Consider the following 22,663-nt stretch of genomic DNA (forward strand, 5'->3'; position numbering starts at 1 on the left):
GAGTAAATACAACAACCTCTGCATTATTGCTGGAACTGAACCTCCCACAGCGCTTAACTTTCTGTGACCTTGTCCTGTGAATATCTCTGTAATATGGTGAATACTAAAAATAATACAATTATAGTTGCAAAGACTTACCTAAAATAGGAGAGGCAGTTAAGAGAAATTCTTTAAGCCCACTGTTAGATGAAATTAACTGCAGTGGGAGCCTGTATACCAATTTGGTAGCAAATATTAGCTAAGATGGAAAAATAACTTTAAAAATAAACCCTTTAAATTCATAAGCTAAATAAAATTATAGATACTAAAGAGAATTTAAAATCATCTTATCACACCAAAAAGTCAATAATATAATAGCTGTTACCTTCTGCAAGATAATCAAAAGTCATGAAAAGAGTCACTGACACAAGGGATGATTTAATGCAGGGAGATTGGGATGTCTTCTTCCCAAGAAAAAAGTATCTGACCTAAGTTTATTCTTTGTAAGAGCATTATAGCTAACATGGCTAAAACTTCTAAGGAAGATGCTATTTTATAACAGACCTTTTTTACATTTAATTGTGTCTTCACTAAAATGATTCACAGACATTTTTTTAAGATGGGTCATAAAAATAGCAAATAAATGTATCATGCTACAGAAGTTAAAAAAGCTTTTTGCATTAACCTGACATGCATCTGAAGTACAGTACAGATGATCTTTATTCTTCTCTCCCCTTTTTTGTAAGGTTGGGGTTAACAGGATTGTGGGAACTGACAGTGGTCAGAACATGGATTCTTAGGCTCCAGGCAGTGCCTTGAAGCCAGTGGAAAAGCCAAGTACAGAACTCTCTCAGTCTGGTCTGGGAAATCATAAGGAGGAACCCAAAACAATCTTGTAGATACTGTCCTCCTGACACCTGGTGTTTTTCCAACTTGTTTACTGGTAGAGATGTTTACAAAAAGGTGGTGCCCTAAAGGACCAATCCTATTCATTGTACCCAAACACTGTATAAAAAGAATCTGTCTTTCAATAAACTTTGCTCTAAGCCCTCTGAAGAAATTGGAGTTCTATGTGTTGTTACATGACCCGTCCTGAATTGTAACAATACAGGATGACTGTGGTACCAGGTTATCTACACCTGCAGTGTTCCTTCACACTCAATTCCAGGCCTCATCTCATATCAGGACAATGTGTCAAGGATAGTAAGGTCTGCCATGCACAGCAGTAATCCTGGGATCCTCAAGATGAGCAATCATGTTTACTATACAAAATGACAATTTCTCTATGTTCTCCTTCACTTTTCCCAAGTACCCACTTTTCCTCTGGGTATCTTGACTGGTGTCAGAAACAACTGAGCAAAGCACACAATACTGACAGGCACAGCTCTGCCCTGTGAGCCAGGGGGACAGAGAGCTCAGCACAGACTTTTGGAAACCAAAAGGTACCTATGGAAGAGATGGGGTTATTCTCTTCTCAGGGATTCATAATGACAGGACAAGAGGGGAGGGACACAAGCTGCTCGAAGGAAAACTCTAACTGGATGAAAGAAAAAGTTATTGATTCTGAGAACAGTAACACATTGCAGAAGGTTGCCCAGAAAAGTGACAGAATCTGTTACTGGAAGTATCAAAGTCTCAACTTGACAGAACCTGAGATAACTTCTGGTAAAGACCCTGCTTTCAACAGCAGCTTGGACCTTATGATCTGATTTTTCTAGTACTCCTAGAACATTGCCTAAATCATATAAATTTTGACCTGGAAAGTGAACTTTGTGTGATCATTTTTAAAAGCACCAAAAAAGCAGAATTTGCACTCAAGAAAGCTGTATTATAGATCTGAAATGTTTTGCTTGCACAACTTCCCTCTCCATAGGACAGCTCATAGATGGAGTGATCATATGGCCTGAAAAGACTCAGTTATATACCAGATCTGCCATTCCTTTCAACACCTTTGAATTCCTTCATGCTCACAAGTCATTAATCCTTTTATTGGTGTAGATGGCACAGTATGAGTTCTACAGAAGAAATAACACAGGAACAAGTCAAAGCACCACACATTACAATTTTAGTATCATCCGCTACATCTTTCCAATATCTTTGAAAATAAATTAATTTGTTCAATATTCATGGTGACTATACTAGGATGTGTGCCATTTTTATGGAAGGATCCACTGGCCTTGTATTCCCAAGCAATAAAATCCTGTCAGCACAACTAATAGATGTCAGATGAATAAGCTTAAAAGAGCAAACAAGGGCACTGTCAAAACCATGTCATCAACCCACAGGACTATTTGTAGTGATATTATACACTCCACTGCCTCCAGTCACAGCCCAGGATAATCAAAATCCATGTTCAGATCTTGCAAAAATTGATACAGCCTGGCTAATAATCCACCAGAATTCAGAAACCATACTGGATTTAAAAAAGGTGGTTTTGTTTTTTGTGCTTTGCTTTTGATGGGGATTAAACAAATTGAAGAGGGGAGGTTATCAGGTCATTATTTGTACGTTACAGCTGTCCAGCCAGAGCTGGACAGACACTGTTTGCATGGCTTGTTGTCTGATTAAGATGCAGAATAAGTCTCTGAGAGTCATAAAGGAGGAAGAAGATTGTGATTAAGAAAAAAACCGAGGGCTGATGGAGTAACTGAGTAGAAATAGTTGCCCTTCTACACAAGTTACAGATACCACCTAAAAACCCACAAGAAAGGAAACTGGATGAGCACGTTACAGATTTGAACTGGGAATTAGAACAGTGGCTGCTACTGTTCTACATCAGAAATCTGGACAGAATCTTCTGCCAGGGGAAGAACAAGCAGAGCAGAATGAAAGGTGAGATACTGAAGCATTCAGATTGATAATGCAATTTTTCTGTTTGCAAAGCATTTCCTTGCCAAGCAGAGTTTATTTTACCTCTACATTGGAAGCTGTGTTTCTAAAGCCAACTGTTGCAGAACAGTGTAATGAAAGTATTGCTTACCTTGCATGCAGGAATGCTGGATTCTTTCAAGTGAATTTTATGATGCAGAATTCAGCATTGCAGAAGATTATGTGTAATTTTAATATAAATATTTCATTTCTGAGTGAAAATTGAGTAATTTGTGTCTTAAACTGTAGTCTCAAAATACAACTTGTAGTTATGTATTTATCATATTTCTTACTATATTCATACATTATTCCATCAATATGGAATTCACATTTGATCTCTATAAGTCAATAAACAGCAATCACTTTATTTTCAAAAGGTTTCAAGTAGGAAATAACTAAAATGTTTTGCATTTTGAAACAGTAAATAGTAAAAATTATTTGAAGCATCTCAAAAACAATGTTAGAAAAGGATTCATCATTCTGACTTTCTTTAGTCAAAGAAAATGTAATTATTTGATACTGAGTTTTTTAATGTTTTATTATATGCATACAAGCCTAGCTTTAAGTACCTTGTTTTCAAAGTTAAGATTATTAGCAAGACATAAAAGATAAAAGCTTTTTTTTTTTTTCAGTTAAAACTCTGAACATCAGGGAGCAGCAGATAATTATAAATACTAAATATTACTAAGTACTCCTGTCAAGTAATTGATATTTTCAGAAGCTTATTGACAAATGTCTGGTGACTGTGTAGAAGAAACCTGTATCTATGGGAAGTACAGCTGGCATTCAGAGAAGGGAATTAAAAAAGAATAAATAGATATTTTCTGACAGAACCTGGATTGCTCAAAAAGTACTGCTAATAGTTTTTATAGCTATGTCTTTGAAGCTTGTAATTTTTTTTAATGGTACACTGATTCAACTCTTCCAGGCAGTAATATTAGTAAAACCAATGAAAAATAAAATTCCTGCTTGTAATTCTTCTGACACAAGACGTTTAAAGTTGTTGCTACCACAGAAAGAGAGACATTTCAATTTAATAATTTCAGAAACTGTCACATTCCCTTCAAACATCACTGCTCTGCTGATAGCAAATCCTCTTGAAAAACATTTGTACTTAAGAAAAAAGCATGGGAAGTACTTAATTTTAAGATCATGGTAGCATTATCTTCATTCTGCACTACAGAAGTACATCAACACTATCTGTCATTTACTTATGTATTGTAAAAGAAACACACTGTGATATCTACATTATTGTTTATTGTGGAACTGTGTACCTTCTGGGTGTGTCTATGGCCTGTGTATTGTCTAAAGACAAATATTTTAAACTAATTTTAAATCTTCTTTCACTTGTGATACAGGTAACTGGCATTTGGTCTGTAGTGTCATCTTGCTGGCACACACAGCTCATGGCTGCCCTGAAAAATGCCTCTGCCATACAGCCTCAAAGACTGCAGACTGCAAGAACAGAGGATTTACCGAAATTCCTGCCCGTTTACCTCCTGAAATTCAGATACTACAGTTGCAGAACAACCGTATCTGGAGAATCAACCAAAATGCATTCACTGCAACGCCGTTACTCAAAATCTTAGACTTGTCTAATAATTCTCTCTCAAGTGTGGCACCAGGTGCTTTCCAAAAACTAAGGTATCTACAGGTTTTAAACTTAACCAGAAATTTGATTCATTATATCGAAAACAAGACTTTCAGTTTCCTCCCACACCTAAAAGAACTGGACTTGTCATCCAACAGCATTATTCGATTGCCTGAGACATTTGGAAACAGCACAGGGAATATAACGTTGCTCTCTGTGAAGCATAACAAACTTCAGAAAATGGAAAGAATTCTGCTGGAGTCACTTCCAAACCTAAAAGTGGTTCTCTTCAAAGATAATCCCTGGCAATGCAATTGTAATATCTTTGGCCTGAAACTGTGGCTGGAGAGTTTTCTATACAGAGGTAAGGAAATTTTCTCACTACATATAGCATACATGAGAATATTTAACCAGTGTCTAATTGATCTTCACTTCATGGCTTAAAAATTTACCCCACACTCTAAGTCACTTCCTCAAATAAACACACTAAACTATATTCCTATGCATACGTCAGAATATAAGTACTTTTATAAACACAGGTGGCAAACTAGAGTCAGAGAGGGACTTGATATTCATGCCCAGAGAAGGAGCAAGGATGCACACACAACCACATAGCAGATACACGTGTGTTCTCTAATGTGTGAATTCAGATATAGACATTTCTACATATAAAACAAGTATACCTGTGCACATACACTTGTTTTAATTCTACCAATGTATTTTTTCTGGAAAGCAACCTACTGTTCTAAAGCTTTTTACCTGTTGTACGTTGGCAAACTTCAAGACAGGTATCAGTATTGAGCAAATTTTAGAGAGCCCAAGATTCTAGTTTTTCTATCAATTATGAGTTAGTAGTTCCTTAATATTTTATGAACACCTAGTATCACTTCCTAGTTTGTTGTTAACCCGAAGAGGAACTCAATTCATTGCCAATTTCCTGGCAGAAATGTGTCATGGCATCACACAGGGAAAAGTGAAGTTTATAAATAGTAGTGTCAGTATTTTGGTCACACTTGCTTTTAAATATATTCATGAGTTATGCTGTGAAAAATATAACATGATTTAATTCTAAAGGAATTAAGTATAAAAAGAAATTAATTTATTTCTCCTTGGAGGTATGCTTAGACTGAGAATTCAGAACAGCAGGGCAATTTTCTTTTTTCTAAACCAGGCTTTGATGTTTGCGTGTGACCAAACTACTGATTACCTGTCTGTGTACCAAAGTGCTGTGGAGCCTGTTGCAGCACAGGGGGATGTGGAGATGGCCCATGTGGCCTGAGACTGATGGACTGCCTTCTGCAGGGATCAGAACTCTGCAGGCCAGCTGGAAAACCATATTGGCCATGCAGGGACCCAATTACTACTGGAGTGGGCTTCGGGTGAGGTAAATTCACTGCCATGAGCCATCTTTGAGAAAAGACAAAAGGCTAAACTCCTCTCGGCAATAAAATCTTAATATTTTGAATAAGTAAAATATTACTTTATCGCAGGGCTTTAGTCTATTATGCTGGAAGTTCAGCAGGGATTTACTTCTCTGTGCAGAAGACAAGATAAACATATCAGATTATCTTAATTACTCTGCCAGCATGATAAATATTATCATTTATTTCAAGAAACAATGTTGTCTAGAATTTCAGTGATGTCCTTCCATCTTTCTGAACACTGTACAGGTTAATTAAATGAAGTGACATCGATCTTAAAAATTAATTTTAGCAAAAAGATTTAAAGGAAGCCCAAGTATTATGTTCTCTTCTGTGTTTGTATTTCCCTAAAATTACTTGTCTTAATCACATGAAGAAAAATTAATTACATTGCACATTAATATTTCCTACTATTTATAGGACACATGTGATGAAAATTCACAGCGGCTCTGCAGACATTTCTTGCATGTCATAACAAAGCAATATAAATACAAAATTTTTGAGTGTTTTTAGCTGAATCCATCACAGGCAATTGAAATTTCACACATATTCACAGGAAATTACAGAGAATAGTTCAGTTCAGGAGAAACACTAGGGTTCTATTCCAAGCACATATAATTAGTTACTTAAAACCATGAAAGGATAAGAGTTGAAGGATTTGGAGATTTTATCTATATTCATATCCAATCTAACACATTGAAGATGTCTGGAACCATACTTTGGGTTTCACCAGAATGAAATATATTTTGCTATGCTCAAATCTGTCCTGGAATATCAGCATTATTTGTTGAGCAGTATCCAGATTTCAGTTTGGCTCCATCTGTATTCACTACTTTCTCAAAGTCTTTTCAGATTGAAAATCTGTGTGCCTGGCTTTAGCTGAAAGGTGAATTATTTTGGACATAGAGGAGAGGAGAAAGGACATTCAGTTGATTTGATTAGTTAATTTTTTTTAAATATGTCAACACTGGTTTTGGCCTTGTGGACTCCTCCTCCTCTCCTCTACACCCTGTGCTCTGACTAGGTACCTGGAGGGCTACGTTTTTGTGCATTTTCCTGTACACACTCAGGAACAATCCCATGATTTACCAGGACTGTGAATTCCTACTTCTCTCCCCATTGACCTAGAACCTCCTTTGGGAAGTTGGCTCTAAGCAATCATGAAATGTAGCATTTGAGCAGGGTAATACATTGATTAAATTCAACTCCTTTATACTTCTGCGTATTTTCTTATCACAAGCCTTGCTTCAAAAAATCCCTCATGGGTACATACAACTTACTGAACTTTCGATTTGCCCTGTTACAGTTAACATACAGTCAGAAAACTTATGATTTCATGGGATATTTCAATCAACTGGGAAATATTTTCTCAATATGTTGTTTCCATTTCTTGACATAAAAATCAGCAGTGGTCAGAAGTTGAACAAACTGAGTTTGCAGTTAACAATACCTCTTTGTTTATCTATGATAGTCATTATTTTTCTACCACCATAGGTTTTTTTACACTTACATCCATAAAAACACAGATAATCTAACTCCTGATGAACTGCTTTTTGAAAATGCTCTCTTATTTTGATGTGAAATAATCTCACCACTGACCTAATTGAACAAAAGCCTTTAAAACATGTTATAAATCTTTAAAAGTATGAAGTTGTTTCATTGTAAAATGTATGAGCTTTTTTCAAAGTTCAGAATAAGAGTTAAGGAGAATTAACTGTCATGGCTGTCCTGAAAAATGCCTCTGCTACACAGCATCAAAGACTGCAGACTGCAAGAACAGAGGATTTACCTAAATTTCTGCCTGTTACTTCCTGAAATTCGGATACAGAACAACCATATCTGGAGAATCAACCAAAATGCATTCACTGCAATGCTGTTGATGATAAATTTACTTCAGGTTTATGTTAATTTTACATTAAGGTGATTCAGTAATTGTCAACTATTACAACTACTGTTTTTTATTTCCAGGAGGAATAAGTGATGGCATCATCTGCTCAGCGCCAGGGATTCGGAAGGGGAAGGACCTTCTCAAGGTTCCCTACGAGCTCTTTGGGGCTTGTCCTCTGAGGACAGCTCACATACACCTGGCCAGCAGCCACCAGCATGGCCTGGAGCAGCGGGGCTCTCTGAAGCACGGCCCCCACAGCGAGCCAGGGGACAGTGGCCACACCAGTTGCGAGCTCAAGCCCAAACCCCGTCCCGCCAGCCTGCGCCACGCCATCGCCACTGTGGTCATCACCGGCGTGGTGTGTGGCATCGTGTGCCTGATGATGCTGGCAGCTGCTGTCTATGGCTGTGCCTATGCGGCCATCACGGCCAAGTACCACAAAGAGCACTTGGCCCCGGTCAGGCAGCATGGAACGCCCAAGGAAAAGGAGCCGCTGGAGAGATCCTCGGCTTGAGTTGCTTCTGTCTTTGGCTTCTTGAAAATAAAGCCCTTGCTGCAGTTGAAAAGCCTGGAATCTCAATAGCATTGTTTTAGTAATTACTGGGGTTATTTTATTTCATTCTTTCCCTCTTTTTCATACTTTTTTAAAATGTGAGTATATATATTGTTCAGAACATCCATTAAGACTTAATATAAAACAACAGAAGTTTATTTATTTTGTGTATGTATATTCCAAAGCCACTATTTAGGGCTGAGTGTTTGAGAACACTGAATCTTGATGTAGTGAGTTTAAAATATTCTGCCACCCTTTACTAACTCTTGATGTAGTATTAAACCAAGACCTGATCTATGGTGCACCTACAGTCAGTGGCTGACAGGAGTGATGTTCTGCAAAGAAAAACAGAAAATATCCATCTAACTTAGTTTAATTAGTTAAATTTGTACTATTTTAGAGTACATATTATTATTTAATTCAAGATGTATACAATTCAAAAGCAGTTCTCAAACCAGCCATTCTATGCACTGCTACTGATAACATAAATGTGCTAAAAGTATTTCCAAAAGTGTGTTTTCAGCTTCCCAGTGTGTCCCAGGAAGCATCCATTTCCTAACCTAGAAAATAAGAAGCATTTTGTTAACTATGCATATAATTTTTTAATTACATAGTAGGGAGAAAGAAGAGAGCTGAGAAAATGCTGAAGGAAGAAATGCGACAGTGCTTTTGATACAAGTCCCAAAAGGAGTACACAGACCATACCTGAAGACTCTGCTGATATCCTGTTCGCTTACACGCTTGCTACAGTCTTTTCTGAAGCCCCTTATTACCAAACCCTCACACAAGTGCTCCATTTTGCAAATGCCATGACTGTAGGTGCAGCTCCCATCACAGTGCTGCCCTTCAGCAGGAGGATAATGCAGTTGCATGTTCCCACATCCTCCCTGTCATAGGGAACATTCAGCTGGATTCACCCAAGGCTCCATCCTTCCTCTTTGCAGAGCTCTTTCACCATCAGAGGAAATCAGAGCCAAAGCCATATGAATGTCATATGTTCAGAATTCCAAGAATATTTTGAGTGTGCAGAGGTAGTTATTTTAATGGTTCTTAGAAATTATTTTAAGGCAATCGACAGAGATCAGGAAATCCATTCACCTTTTTCAAGACTGGATAAAATACATTTTAGGCTATTTGTGGCAGACATCTCATCCATCTCCTGACTGTCCCCAGTGACAACGATAAAGACCTGTCCAGGTAGCCAATGCACAAATCAGCAATGTTTATAGTATTGAGGAAAAAAGCCATGGAAATATCTGCAATAAGGGCAAGGGAAGCTGTGTTTTGGCATTTGGAGATCTGCGCTCTCCTTCTAACAGATGGATTTTGAAATTAATCTCTGTAGCTGTTCCAGTAACAGCCTCAACTGAGTAATGGGCTCTATGGCAGGAGTCATGTAACCCTTGCTCTTATCTACTTCGTAATAATTGCAACTTAAATATTAAAGCTCATTCCTGCATCTGCAGTTACTTTCATGTCCAGAGAAAATTAAGCATCTCAGTCTTAATCTAAATCTAACAGATATTGAAAACAATCAATTACTGTCCTTTTTTTTTTCTTTTCTTTTCTTTTCTTTTCTTTTCTTTTCTTTTCTTTTCTTTTCTTTTCTTTTCTTTTCTTTTCTTTTCTTTTCTTTTCTTTTCTTTTTTTTTTTTTTTAACTGCTAAGTGCTTCATATCATTATTAGGCTCTGTTCATTCTTCTCTGTCCTGAACTAAATAAAACAAGCTGTTTCAAAATTTTCCTGCAATACCACGTTCTCCAAAATTTTTCCTCCTGCATTCCTTGGAGCCTTTTCAGTTCTCTTCCATTTTGTCTAAAATGTGGCACCCTAGACTGGGAACATTGCTTCAGCTGAGACATCAGCAGTGCAACATTTTTAGAATATTTGTATTTTTTACAATATCCTAACGTAGAATATTTGTATTCAGGCACTTTAATCTGATCTCTTGATGTTTACTTTTTTTTTTTCTTGTAAATATTTGGTGACGCTTAATGAATAATCTAATCTACTTTCAGAACTAAGTCATTTAAATATGTAAACATACATTTTTTATTCTTTTATCCATTTACTGCCATAACATTTTGCAAAGCAAAACAGTTTTTCAGATACAGAAGACAGAAGTAAGACAGGATTGGATCTTATTGCCCATTGGCCCAAAAATGAGTTTGGGATCATGCCAAATCATTGTTTTTTCCACAGTGACAACCTAAAATGAGCACAGTTGTACTCAAAGTGTAGGTCCTGAGATGAAAGCTAATAAACTTCCAGCCTCCAGAGAAATTTTACCCTCACTGTTTCTAACAGGCTCAGACACAGCAGCACAGCTTCCATCACAAATCACTTCACACTTCTGGTATTTTCAAGCCAAAGAAAAACAAGAATTGACTTGATATTTCCTAGTCAGGAATAAACCAAAACATATTCTTAGTCCTTAAAGAAACAGTCCTAGCACCAAAAACCTTTCAGGCTTTCCTCATGTATCATCATTCATATAGTTAAAAAAAAAAAAAAAAAAAAAAAAGAAAGAAGAAGAAGAAGGAAAAAAAGAAAAAGGCGAGGAAGAGTCAACGAATGGCACAACAACATTTAAAGAAACTCATTCTGAGTGACACTGAAGATGCTTTCAGGATTTTCATGCACACACAAGGCTGTAAATTGATATGGAGTTCTGCCAGAAAGCAAACTATTAAATATTTCCATTAGTTCCCTCTGCTGTGGGAACAGCAAGCCAACCCATGCAAAATCTGATTCTATAGTTTCTAACATGCTGTTTGCCAAAGGAAAAAAAATACAATAAAAACAAACAAACAAAAAATCACAGGGAAATATTTCATTTAACATTTGTAAGTCTGTATATCATAAAAGTGTTTGCAATTGAAAAATTCAGTCCTTCCTAATGATAAGGTAATAGCAGTAAATGAACAGAGAAAAGTATTGATTCAATTATTTAATAAAGGTAAAATATTTATTTTTCAGTAGAGGAAACAGAATTTTCAACTATGGATAAACAGAGATAAAAGACACAATTTGTTTTCTATAAAAATTAATTACTATAGCAAGTGGAAGACTGAATATAGGGAATCTCTACAGAACTGCCCTTAATTTATAAAGCTTAGCAATGGGCATCTGCCACTGAAATTATTTGTCTGCACAGATTTATTTTTCAGATAAAGGATGCTGAGAAAGCTTTGTTGTTCTTCTAGCAATTTCATGAGAGTATTATAGTAAGCACAGTATTTTTTTCTAATCTCTATGAAAAACACTCTTCCCCCTCAAAGTCAACAAAATATCAGGACATGCTACTCTGCAAGGCATTTGCAAAGACAGGGAAAGAACACACGTTGTTGCATTCCTGTCTTTCATATACAGACTCACTATGTGGCTTTGTTTACAGAAAAATTTCTAAAAATTTCAGTTTAGAACAAAAATTGAAGACTATAATATCTCCATGTTTTTTACAGAAAACTACCAAAACCATCTCTACTGAAAGACACAAAGTTTAAACTGAAACATAATTGCTTGCCATATTTGTCTTTCCATTGAGAGCTTGCAAAAAGTCAATCAAAATTCAGCTTCATTATTATCTAGTAATACAGTGTCCAAACAAAATCTGGATCCTTCTTCTTCAATATCACAGTAGCACATTTAGTGACACTTCACATAGCTTATCTCTCGTGAACAATTAGCAGGAAAACAACCACCATTACAACAATCTACTTTTGCTTCCCAATTACAACAATCTCCTTGCTGCCCAGGAGACAAGGACACACAGGCTTTAGTCAAGCATCCAGAAAGGATGCCTACTTTTACAACTTGGATCTATTAATTTGGCCAAAAGTGGCACAGTAATCACAATCTTCAGAGTCTTGGTATGTCCTGAGTTTATATTACCTGAAATCTGGCTGCATGTTCCCCAGACCAGGGGGGAAACAGGCAGCAACACCAGCCACATTAAACCACAACAGGGGAGAAGGTGTAGGAATCAGAAATCCATAATAAACACACCAACAAATCCAAACTTGACACCTCTCTCCAGTGGAAGCTGTGGTTGCTCTCTTGTACTGATTGCAGAGGGATCCCTCCAGGTTTTAGGGCTGTGTACACTATGTGCTCAACATTTTTGCAAATGGTGTCCATCTTCATTTCAAGATAAAACACATGAGAAAACACTGTTTGGAAATATGCCCACTGAAGGGAAAATAAATTAATCATTAATCAATAAATTAAAATTATAGCAATGTATTCATATTTATGATTGCAGCTTCAACCTTGTGCAGCACTATTTGAAGTTATCCAAAGGACCCACAGCTCCTCTCCTGCCTTGTTCTGCTTGATCTGCAGTCAGGGATTTATTTTGCTGGCAGCTGGATTCTTTAGCAAAATGCCCCTAGAATCTGATTGCTATTAGATCACAAGGATCTTCCTGCTCCATGAATTACATAAAACTAAAACCCAGCCGACCAAGCAACAAATCCCAACAGCAAAGCAGAAGTGCAGAAGCAAAGAGCAGATGCTCTATGCCATTTACTATATATATAAATATTAAACATGTTGGGTACATCTGTCAAAGTCCTGGATTCTCCAAGAAAACTGGTGAGGAAACCCCAAGAATTAGATAAATAGAGGTTAAATTCTCATGGTAACACCAGCAGAGAGCCACCTCAAAAAAGCAAAAACACTATTAAACTATTCCACACACTGATTTTGTATGATTAAATGAACTGAGAACAAATGCAAATGAATGTAAATGTCTGGACTGCAAATATGTCACTAACTTCAGCTTCCCTGTTCAGCCAGTGGAAAGGGACAGGACTTTGCCACGTGCTCCAAAGTATCTACTGAAGGAGTTGACCTCTCTCCACAATTTTCCTCCAAACCATCTTTCCCAAGCAATGGCTCCCAACATGTGAGTTGCTTAATGTTAGGCTGTACAAATACACATCTCAGCTTTCCTAAAGCTGGAAACATTAGTCTGTATACCAATACTAGATTTATGAATACAAAAACAATATTCCAAAAGAAAAAGAAACTCAAGAAAAACATAAAGTTGTGGTTTTCTACCAAAACATTTTGAGGGATTTGCTAAATGCTACTGCTGAATATAATATTCTGTGGCTTATAATGGGGAGTAAAGATTAGGTAAATCACTCTCTTGCCTGACAAGGAAAACATCTATTTTAGAATGCCTCAAAAATTTGGTTGATGTGTCATTATGATGACATATTCATTTTCCCCTAGGCCTTCATATTAAAATGCAATTTTATAGATGGCATCATAAATTTTAAGGACTGGATATGGCACTGACATTTGCCTGAAAGTTCTTAATAATAATATGAAAGCAATACATGTGAGAAAAAAAAAAAGAAAAAAAGTCCAAGAAGAACAGAGCACATGTATTTGCTCTATGTACTACTGTAAGATCAGCAGATTTCAGTATTTATGAAACTTTTACAGTACCTTTCACTTCTAGAAATATCAATAATTCAAATTACTTTTGATTAAGTACTTGAGAGTCACTTTGTTAAAAGAGAGATGTGCATGCAAACCCAGGTTAAATCCACTTTAAAAAAAAACCCTGAATGAAGTGTTGAGGTCACATATATACAAAAACAAAAACAAAAACAAAAACAAAAACAAAAACAAACAAAACAAAACAAAAATTAAAAAAAAAAATAATAAAAAGAAAAAAGAAGGGTGAACTGTGTTATAAAAGTACGTATTTTCAGAAATAAGGTGCACATTTTCCTCCATGAATTTTTAAAAGAATCTTCCATACTTAGAGCTTAGATCAGCAGAAGTCACAGTTACTGGCAAATTGGTTTATTCACAAATTTTCCTTTTAAATTGCTATCCTGGAGAGTCTGATCTAAACAGGAAGAATGAATACCTGAAGTGTGACCAGTTTCAATATGACTGATTTGTATTTTAAAAGTAATATGAGATTTTAGATCGTTCCTAATTTCAAGGTACAGTTTGACTATCTTAAACAGCAGGATCATCAGGGTCACTTTCCTCTGGCCAGAGTAGAAGCATTCAAAATTGTGTGCCATTTTTAACAAATCAGTGATTAAATTAAGTCTTTACTATTTCTTAGCTTAGCTTATGGATACAAATCCAGAAGGAGATGCTAAATCTTCAAGCTGATTCATTCAAAGTACCTGAGGCCTTTTAGCATTTTGACTAGGAATATTTCACATGGAATAACTGAATTTCTTGTTATACTTAAGTTGGGTTTTCAAGTTATATAAGAGGGAGAACAAAGAAAGTGATGAATGAGGTCACTTGCAAAAAAATCTCTCTCTTACCAGGGTTTGGGAAAAAAATCCTTGAATTTGTATATGGGCTGGTTATAAAAATAAAGGATCAAGTTTGAAAAGTTAAATACTGGAAAAAAATACTGGATCATGGCACTACTTGGAAAAATTTCTTTGGGAGAATAAAACATAGTATTCTTGTTTGCATAATGAATATTTTTGGTAAGAGCATTTAAAATCCCACTGTCAGTGAAGAGAAGAGGACTGCCTTTGCTTCAGTTTGTAACATTTCCTATGCCTGATACAGATTGCTTAATACATATATTAAATATAATTTAGTTCATGGGGATATATATATATATATATATATATATATATATAAAAAAGTGCAGTTTCTCTTTTTATGCAGGTTCATAAAGGGCAGAGTCAGAGCTATAGCAACACTTAAATGCACATCCCAGGCAATCACCCTTCTTTGATAGAAAATGACTGTAGACATGCCTTCATCCTCACAGAACTGGAATACCTTCATTTTCCAATAATTTAGCTACAGTGAGCTTCTCTTACTACAGTATTTTATTTAAGCTGACATAAAGCATTGAGGACTTACCCATTTTCAGAAACTACAGGTCTGACATGCTGGTAAAGCTTTTTATCTCTTTAAGACAAACAAAGTCAGCTACTACTTGATTTGAATTGCCAAAGGCCACAGAAGGGCATGTGCAAAGAGGGCTCATTTAGGGTTTTCTGTTTTCTAATTTCAACTTTCATAAATAGGAGGTCCAACACAAATCTGATCATATTAAAAAACAAATGGCAGAAAATACTTATTTAGATAGCCCTTCTAAGGTACCACAGAAACAAAACCTTTTTGCAATTCTACATTTTCAACGATTGGTGGCAACAGTAATAAAAACCCTGGTTTTATATCTATTTATATCTAATATAACACACTCAGAGAGGGCATGGTCTCTCCACTTGAGAAGCATTTAAGATCTGATTGGACAGAGTTCTGGGCAATCAGCTCTAGCTGATCAGCTCTAGTCCACTAGGATTGGACTAGATCATCTTAAGAGATCAATTCCAGCCTCTACAATTCACATATTTTACTGGTCTGGAAAAAAAAGAGGAAAAAAAAAAGATTAAGGAAAATTGTAATTTCAGGTTTTCTAAGCAGTATTGTTTGAAACAAAAATGGACTATTTCTCTTCATCTTCAAATTCTGAATTTTCAGTGAATGTGAGACTAAAGACTTCCCCTGTGCATGATTTAATCCTTCACTCTTCTGACTCAGTGTCCAGAGCTTTTTTCTAAGCCTGCTATGGTCTTTTCCAATGAGGCCTGAAATCCAGGGTCTGCTCATTCAGTGAAGAAAACTTAAGAGTAACAATTTTCATCAGCCATTTTCTTCAGCATTCTTTAGTAGTTATTCTTTTCCCTAAGAAGGTTATGTCACTTCTGTTGCCTTCAATGAAACATACCAAGAGGCTCATTTTCATGTTTTCTGTGAACAGTGATGGCCTTTTTCAACAAGAAGGGTTTTCAAGGTCCTACATTGTACGGCAGCTTCTGAACTAAAACGCCTCTACAGAGAAGTGCATTTTTGAGGGTTCACATATTTTGTCAGAACTCTCAAAATCTCAAGTGAGAGCAATTTTTCAGTTTTTAGACCCTGCTTTGCTCCATGATGACTCTTGTTTGCTTGCTTTCATCCCCGTATCTTGTTCAGAACTTTCTAGGTAAGCAGTACCTTTAATAATTTTTTTAACAAAATCATACTGATGAAACGATCATCTCTTGCCAAAAATTGGAAATAAACACGTACACAGCATGTAGAAATCCTATGCTGCACTTATCCAGATGCCCATAGGTTTGATACTTGAAGGTTGACATCCAATTCATCACACAAGCTCAAAGAATACAAGACTGGAAGGCTGAATTCTATCAAAATTTAGCAGAACTGTACTGCCCTTCACATGAGCATCATAAAACACAGTTCCATCTTAATTTGCCTCAATTTTAATAGCTAAATCACTATATCAATTTGGATATCCTATATTATCTTCATGTTTGTCACCCAGAGGAATACCAATATTACAGGAATCTCACTAAATTTAAAGACTGGAGTCATCCTATTTTTAGCTCTGGTTAAGAAGAAAACAAAAAATCCACCATCTTTTCACTTTGTAATTGGGGCAGTTTGAAGATGCTCAACATTTCAATGTAATCTTGTTCCAGAAGACATGGTCACAGAAAACACTCAGCTAAAGTAATTTTGAACATAAATGTGTTCAAATAAAAAAAAAAAGCCCTGCCTGCAGTACTACTGTCACTTCCCTCCTGCAACTAAACTGTACTCTGTATACACAACAATAAATATGATGCTACTACACTTATGTTAAAGATTTAATCTACACATTTTCTATAGAAATTTGCGTTCATTTAAGTAAAAAAAAAATAATCACAATCTCAATTGCAAGAAGCAGGAGAGGGTTTAGGAAAAAAATTATATGGGCTTTTTGCCAAGAAGTAAAGTCTTTCTGAGAGGGAATTGGTATTAGTAGGTACAGATGGTGAAACAACAGCAACACTCAATTCCTCTGTAGTAACCGTCTGCAGACTCACTGATTTCAAGATTTTTTTTGCCTATTTTATACAGTTGAATCTTTGCAATTTGCATTAAGCCTTAGACTTTTAGATGAGATTTGTTATAAGTGATGTGATTCTAAACAAAAACCACAAAGCTCCAACAACAACAAACAAAAAAATCCCACTACAAACAAACAACAACAAAAAAAAAACAACCCCAAAATAAAACAAAAAACCCAAACCCCAGTCTATGGATTTTGCAGTAAGAATTCGTTTTGTTCCTTTTTTCCCCTCTCATGGGCAGGAATAACTCAGGTTTCCATTTTATAACAATGTTCTTATTTCTTTCTGCCAGATTTAAACTCTTGTAGTGATCTGTAATAAACAACATTCTGGCACAGCTTAATTTTCAGTCAAATCCCTCTAGGGAACAGAGCGATTTAACATGAAATGTGTATCCCATCCTGCTGCTTACTGTAATCTACTCAGACCAAATGGGGATAAGGAATACTTACTCCACACAAATTAAAATGAGATCTTTTGGCCAAATTTGAACTCCAATGGAGGTATTTGAAAATATTACCCATAATCTTACTTTAGTTTCCCAAGTCTGGCTAATAAAAACTTCAAACTTCTCACATTTATCACTGCTCCAGTTTCTGCCTCCAAAACTATTTTGCTTAACATAGAATATCGTTAGCCTTATAATAAAGCCTAAAAATTGGGCTAGATGCTGGGTACTTTCTTGAAAGTTTTCTGAGGGAAAGTAGGACTGACAAGTCACATTCATGATCTTAAGGAGAACAGGAATAGTGCATGTATTTATTTGTCTCTGAGAGGCTGTAGCTGGGTGGGTGATACTTTTATAGAAAAAAAGTTTGTACAGACCCAAGGTGGTTCCCCCCGCCTCCCCCCCCCCCCTAAAAAAAAAAAATTACCTGAAAACATGCAACATACAAGAGGGAAAAGAAAAATTATTCAAAACAAACTCTTAAAAGTTCTTCATATTGTAAACAAAATATCTAGCACACAGTTTTTAAAGTTTTCAGAACTAGAAATAAAAAACTACTCACATGATTCAGAGTGTAGGTACACTGCTCTTATCTTTCATGGCATTATGCTTTTACAGATACCATGGAAATCTTCCACACGCTTTGGCATTAAAAAGCTTTCAGGACCCTGTGTTTATTTTTGATACAAAGTATGGGACCCGAGCAATTTCAAAAATTCAATAATTAACAGAATTACTGGGGGAATGGAAGCAACACCTGCTTTTCTCTTTTACAATTACTCAAAACCAAACAGCCACAAAGCTTGTTGACTGTGTATTAGGAGCAATTATGTGAGATACCTTCTCAAAGTCAAAACGAAGTTGCAAATACACATGAGAAAATAATAAATATCAGCACATCTATGAACCCTACACATTTTAGAGATGATGGAAAACTTCATGATGGAACTTTTGCTAACTCCAAGCAACAGAGCATTCTAGAAATAATATGTACAACTTCCTTCCTCTCAATTAGAACTGCAGCACTTTGCAGCTATCTGCATTGGCATTAGTTTATCAATGTTGTTTTATAATTTAACAGGAGTATGAAGTCAAAATTAAAATTTCATTAAATGTTATAGAAGCATTCAATAATTTCTGAAGAAGGTATCCTGTGGATTGGAGTCAGAAAGCTGCTTTCCTATTGACCTCCTAAAATCTTTTCTTATCAGTGGAAATATTCTGTGTTTGAGGAAACATATATGAGATTTCCCATTTTTCTGGCACATTCTTGTTCTTTCAGTATTGTATTTACTGTGTTTTTAATAGTATTTTAAATACAAGAAAAAAAATAAGGTGGTTCTTGATTTTGTGGTAGGTATCTAATTTTTCCTGAGACAAGAGACCTTAGTTTCTGGCAAAATAAATAATAAGATTTATCAAAAACTTTTCCTTCTTCAAAGTCAGTAAACACTGGGTTATATTAGCATCTGAACTTGAGTGAGGAATATCTAGCAATTTCAAAATTACTTACTCCTATTTTTAAATCAGTGTGTTTTATCTCTATTCTGTAGTCACACTTCACATTTTAGTCTTTGGGTACTGTTATACTCTTGGCTGATAGACAGTAGAGCTTTGTTATTCAATTTCTATGCTCTGAACAAATCATATCTCTGATAATCTAGACAACATCACCACATTGTATCCCGTTATAAAACAATCCTGTTACAGCACAAAATTTTCAAACTCAAAGCCTGGGTGGAACATTCACACATCAGATAGTCCTTTCTTATATTTCTTTTTCCTTATGATAATATAATCTGATTTAGAATGATATAGAACTGTGTCTACCAAGAATGTTTTACAGATAATGGTTATTTCCATAAAGTCAAACTCAATAGCTCACATGGAGGCTTGAGAACCAATTAATAAAGTTCTTGGGGAGAGGGAGCATTAAATGCTCTCCACAGTTAGTCATCCAATTATATCTTCTAGGTGCAACTGCATCCTTCTCTCTTTCTTCCTAAAAGATTGGATATCTACACCTGCTAACCCAAAAGAGAAAGCAAGGAACTCATAAACTGATTTTTAAAAATTAACAAAATGAATGAACTACAGCAATTGTACCTGCAACCACTGGAGATTTCCTGTCATCCAGAAGCTGAATAGCAGTACTGGCTGTCACCACATTGCTCTTGTTGGCAGTTTCTGCAGAGTGTATTAAGGGGGAAAAGAAAATTGAAGCAATCTATTGCAAAATTAGTAAATTTAGGGTTTTTTTCCCCTGATTTAGGATAACAGTCTATGTGGATATAGTGTTCAGAAAATAAAACAGGGGACATCACATATGCACAGAACATACCTGCACTGCCATTTAAAATTCCCCAGTATGCCAAAACCAAGCTTAAAACACTGAAATGAGTCATCAGGTTTTGCCTCCCCGGCTAAAAGGGGCAGCAAAGGTCACAGCTGGTAGGGCTTCTCAAAAATATGGACATTTACTCTGTTGGACTTCCCCTGCTTCAAATACTTGTTAAAATGTAGTTCTACCTGTAGTTCTACCTGTGCAAATATTAAATCAAAATTGTCACACCACATCTTGAGGTTTCCCTTGCAGCCCCATGAAAGACACACCTGGTCAAAGGACCAGAGAAGCAGCTGCAAATTTCAATGCCTACTTCAGATCAATATTTGAGATTATCTACAAAGCCCACTCTGTACTGACACACTTGGGATCCTTTCAGCGTCATGCATGGTTCAGAATTTAGGGAATGACCAAATTACAGACCTGTGCTGAATGGGATTGAGTAGACAAAGCTTCCAGGTATTTGTTCAGCAGCTCTTCTGTACCACAGTGGAAAATGGTCAGCATTAAAAATGTTCTCCTTATCTTCAGCTGTCAGGAAGTCTCTTGAGAAAAAGAGAGAAAGAAAACAATTGTTTGTTGCACAGAACACAGTAGTTTCTAGTTTTGAAAGAGAAAAAAAATGCAATCTTTTACAAGAGAAAATGGTTTCGTGCAATTTTTCTAATAACATTTGTTCAATGAAAGAGTTAAATTTAGTTACTAATAATTATTTGTGACACACAATAACTTTTGTTGTGAAAGACATTAAAAGCACTAAAAAACAGTACCTCTAAGTACCGCTAAAATTGTTTTTACTGATTTGTACAAATAAAAATGCTTAGTCTAAAAAGCCTTTTCCTCTCAGCACAATATAAGAACTGTGAGCTGCCCAAGGTGGAAAGGGCACTGGAGATTTGGTAGTCTGTTGCCACTGGCATTCACTCTTAGGTAGTGAAAAGAAAGGTAATTTTAGAGCCTACATTCAAAATACTATGTAGGGGGTAGTAGTGGACAGCTAAATACTTTATTCCTCAATAATTTCAGGGAATGTTGACAGAAGAAAATTTCTGCTAAGAAGGAGTATAATGTCCACTTTATCATCCTGGTTTTCTGTCTGACAGTAACAAATTGTAGTGCTGTTGATGTCACCTACTCGTACAAGAATATCTGTCCTCAGATAAAAGCCCACAGAACTTTATATTAAATCAACTGAGTTTATCATAAATATCAAACACAGATTTTCTTTTTATGCATAATACCTCCACTAGATTACATGTTCTCCAAGGAAAATGGGAAATTCTTGTACGATGAGGTCTCCTGGCTGCTCTTTCACCCAGTCCAATTCTGCCATTTGGCTTTATTTCAACACAAAAATATTTTCCACAACAATGATGCAAAATCCCTGAAAAAGCCTGCAGGTGTTTGTTTTCAGCTGGTGTAGTAAAAGGTGTAGCATGTTCGTAATGGTGCTTTGAAGAACAGAGATGTGAGTCTGGGGGCATGTGTGCAGAGAAAGCAAATTTATAGGCTACAGGTGTAAAATAGTTCATTGTTCCAAATGTTCCAGTCAAAGAAATTAATTAAGAGATCCTAGGATATCTTTCTAACTTGTTCTATATGAAGAAACAGTAGATGGGCTTTATAAAAATAAAAGAGTTTGTTACTTACTGGTTGGTCAGCTGTTCTGGGCCCACAAACAGGTTGATCCGAGAGAGTCCAGTCCGTGTCCCAAGGAAGGCAACTTCCACCCCCTTGTCAGAGTTTCTGAAACAGTGCAGAACACGAGCACAGACAATGCTTCAGACAGTAAACAGACAAAGCTGCATCACTGTCTCAGAAAGCACAAGTGTATGCATTTTTTTTGAGAAAGATTATTACAAGCATAGTTCCCTTATTTATTGATTTACTTTTAAATTCTGGTTTTTTAAGTTATAGTCATCTGGGTTTTGAATAGTATGCAATGTAGAAATGCTATTTAGACCAAGAATCCCTAAAAAGCTAAACACAATAAATTTGTAGGATTTGTAGGAAGGGATTATATGGACAGAATAATAGAATAAAAATGTGTGGCATAGCTATACACAAATTATTAAATAACACAGAGATTCTAAGATGGGCAGGAATTCCAGATCTTGCTCCCAGTCCATTCAACATATCTGTACTATATTTATGCTTTAAGTCATAGGTATGACTACTGCTCAGGTAAGCAAATAGATTTAAAACAGATAGCTGAGAGTCAAACTTGGCTGCCATCAGGACAGTTTTTAGCCTCTAGAACTAGGGAAAAAAAACGTGGCAGGAAGCTCAGACTGAACTCTTCTGCTGCAATATTATCAGTATCAAGCTATTTTAAGACTAATTCTTGTATGGCTGCAAGAACTTCAGTCCCCTTACCACAAAACCAGGACCAGAGCCATTTTACTGGTTCATTAATGAGACAGAATGAAACAAAGTCAGAATCCGAAAGGGCTTCAAAAGTCTCCCAGTGGCATCATTCCACAGCTGCCCTTGTATTTTAGATCTGTTGTTCCATTGTGTAGGATGACACCTTACACCTCTCAATGGCCACCGTATACTAGAATGAAACAATTTCTCATCTTTATGTTCTCCGAGCAGTCTGGACAACTCTTTAATGAACTAGATTTTATCATATTGCTTTCATACATTCAGTAGGAGTAC

At 36.1% G+C, this 22,663-nt stretch overlaps 2 protein-coding genes across 2 annotated transcripts in view; one reads left to right on the top strand and one right to left on the bottom strand.

The window, feature by feature from the left end:
- Positions 1–22,663, bottom strand: part of CACNA2D3 (calcium voltage-gated channel auxiliary subunit alpha2delta 3) — a gene marked incomplete at both ends in the record, with an annotated part of 408,746 nt that overhangs the window by 69,292 nt on the left and 316,791 nt on the right. The window contains 3 exons of the mRNA XM_083869455.1: positions 19,765–19,845; positions 20,426–20,547; positions 21,653–21,748. Of these exons, the coding sequence (XP_083725581.1) occupies positions 19,765–19,845; positions 20,426–20,547; positions 21,653–21,748 (299 nt within the window). The remainder of the gene's footprint in view (positions 1–19,764; positions 19,846–20,425; positions 20,548–21,652; positions 21,749–22,663) is intronic.
- On the top strand, positions 1,467–8,261 carry LRTM1 (leucine rich repeats and transmembrane domains 1; the record flags this gene model as incomplete). The annotated part of the gene is made up of 3 exons (XM_083869688.1): positions 1,467–1,644; positions 4,206–4,802; positions 7,828–8,261. The coding sequence occupies 3 exons, from the start codon at positions 1,467–1,469 to the stop codon at positions 8,259–8,261; spliced, it is 1,209 nt and encodes a 402-aa protein (XP_083725814.1).

This window comes from Zosterops lateralis, assembly GCF_965231275.1.
Source record: "Zosterops lateralis genome assembly, chromosome: 11".
NCBI lineage: Eukaryota > Metazoa > Chordata > Aves > Passeriformes > Zosteropidae > Zosterops > Zosterops lateralis.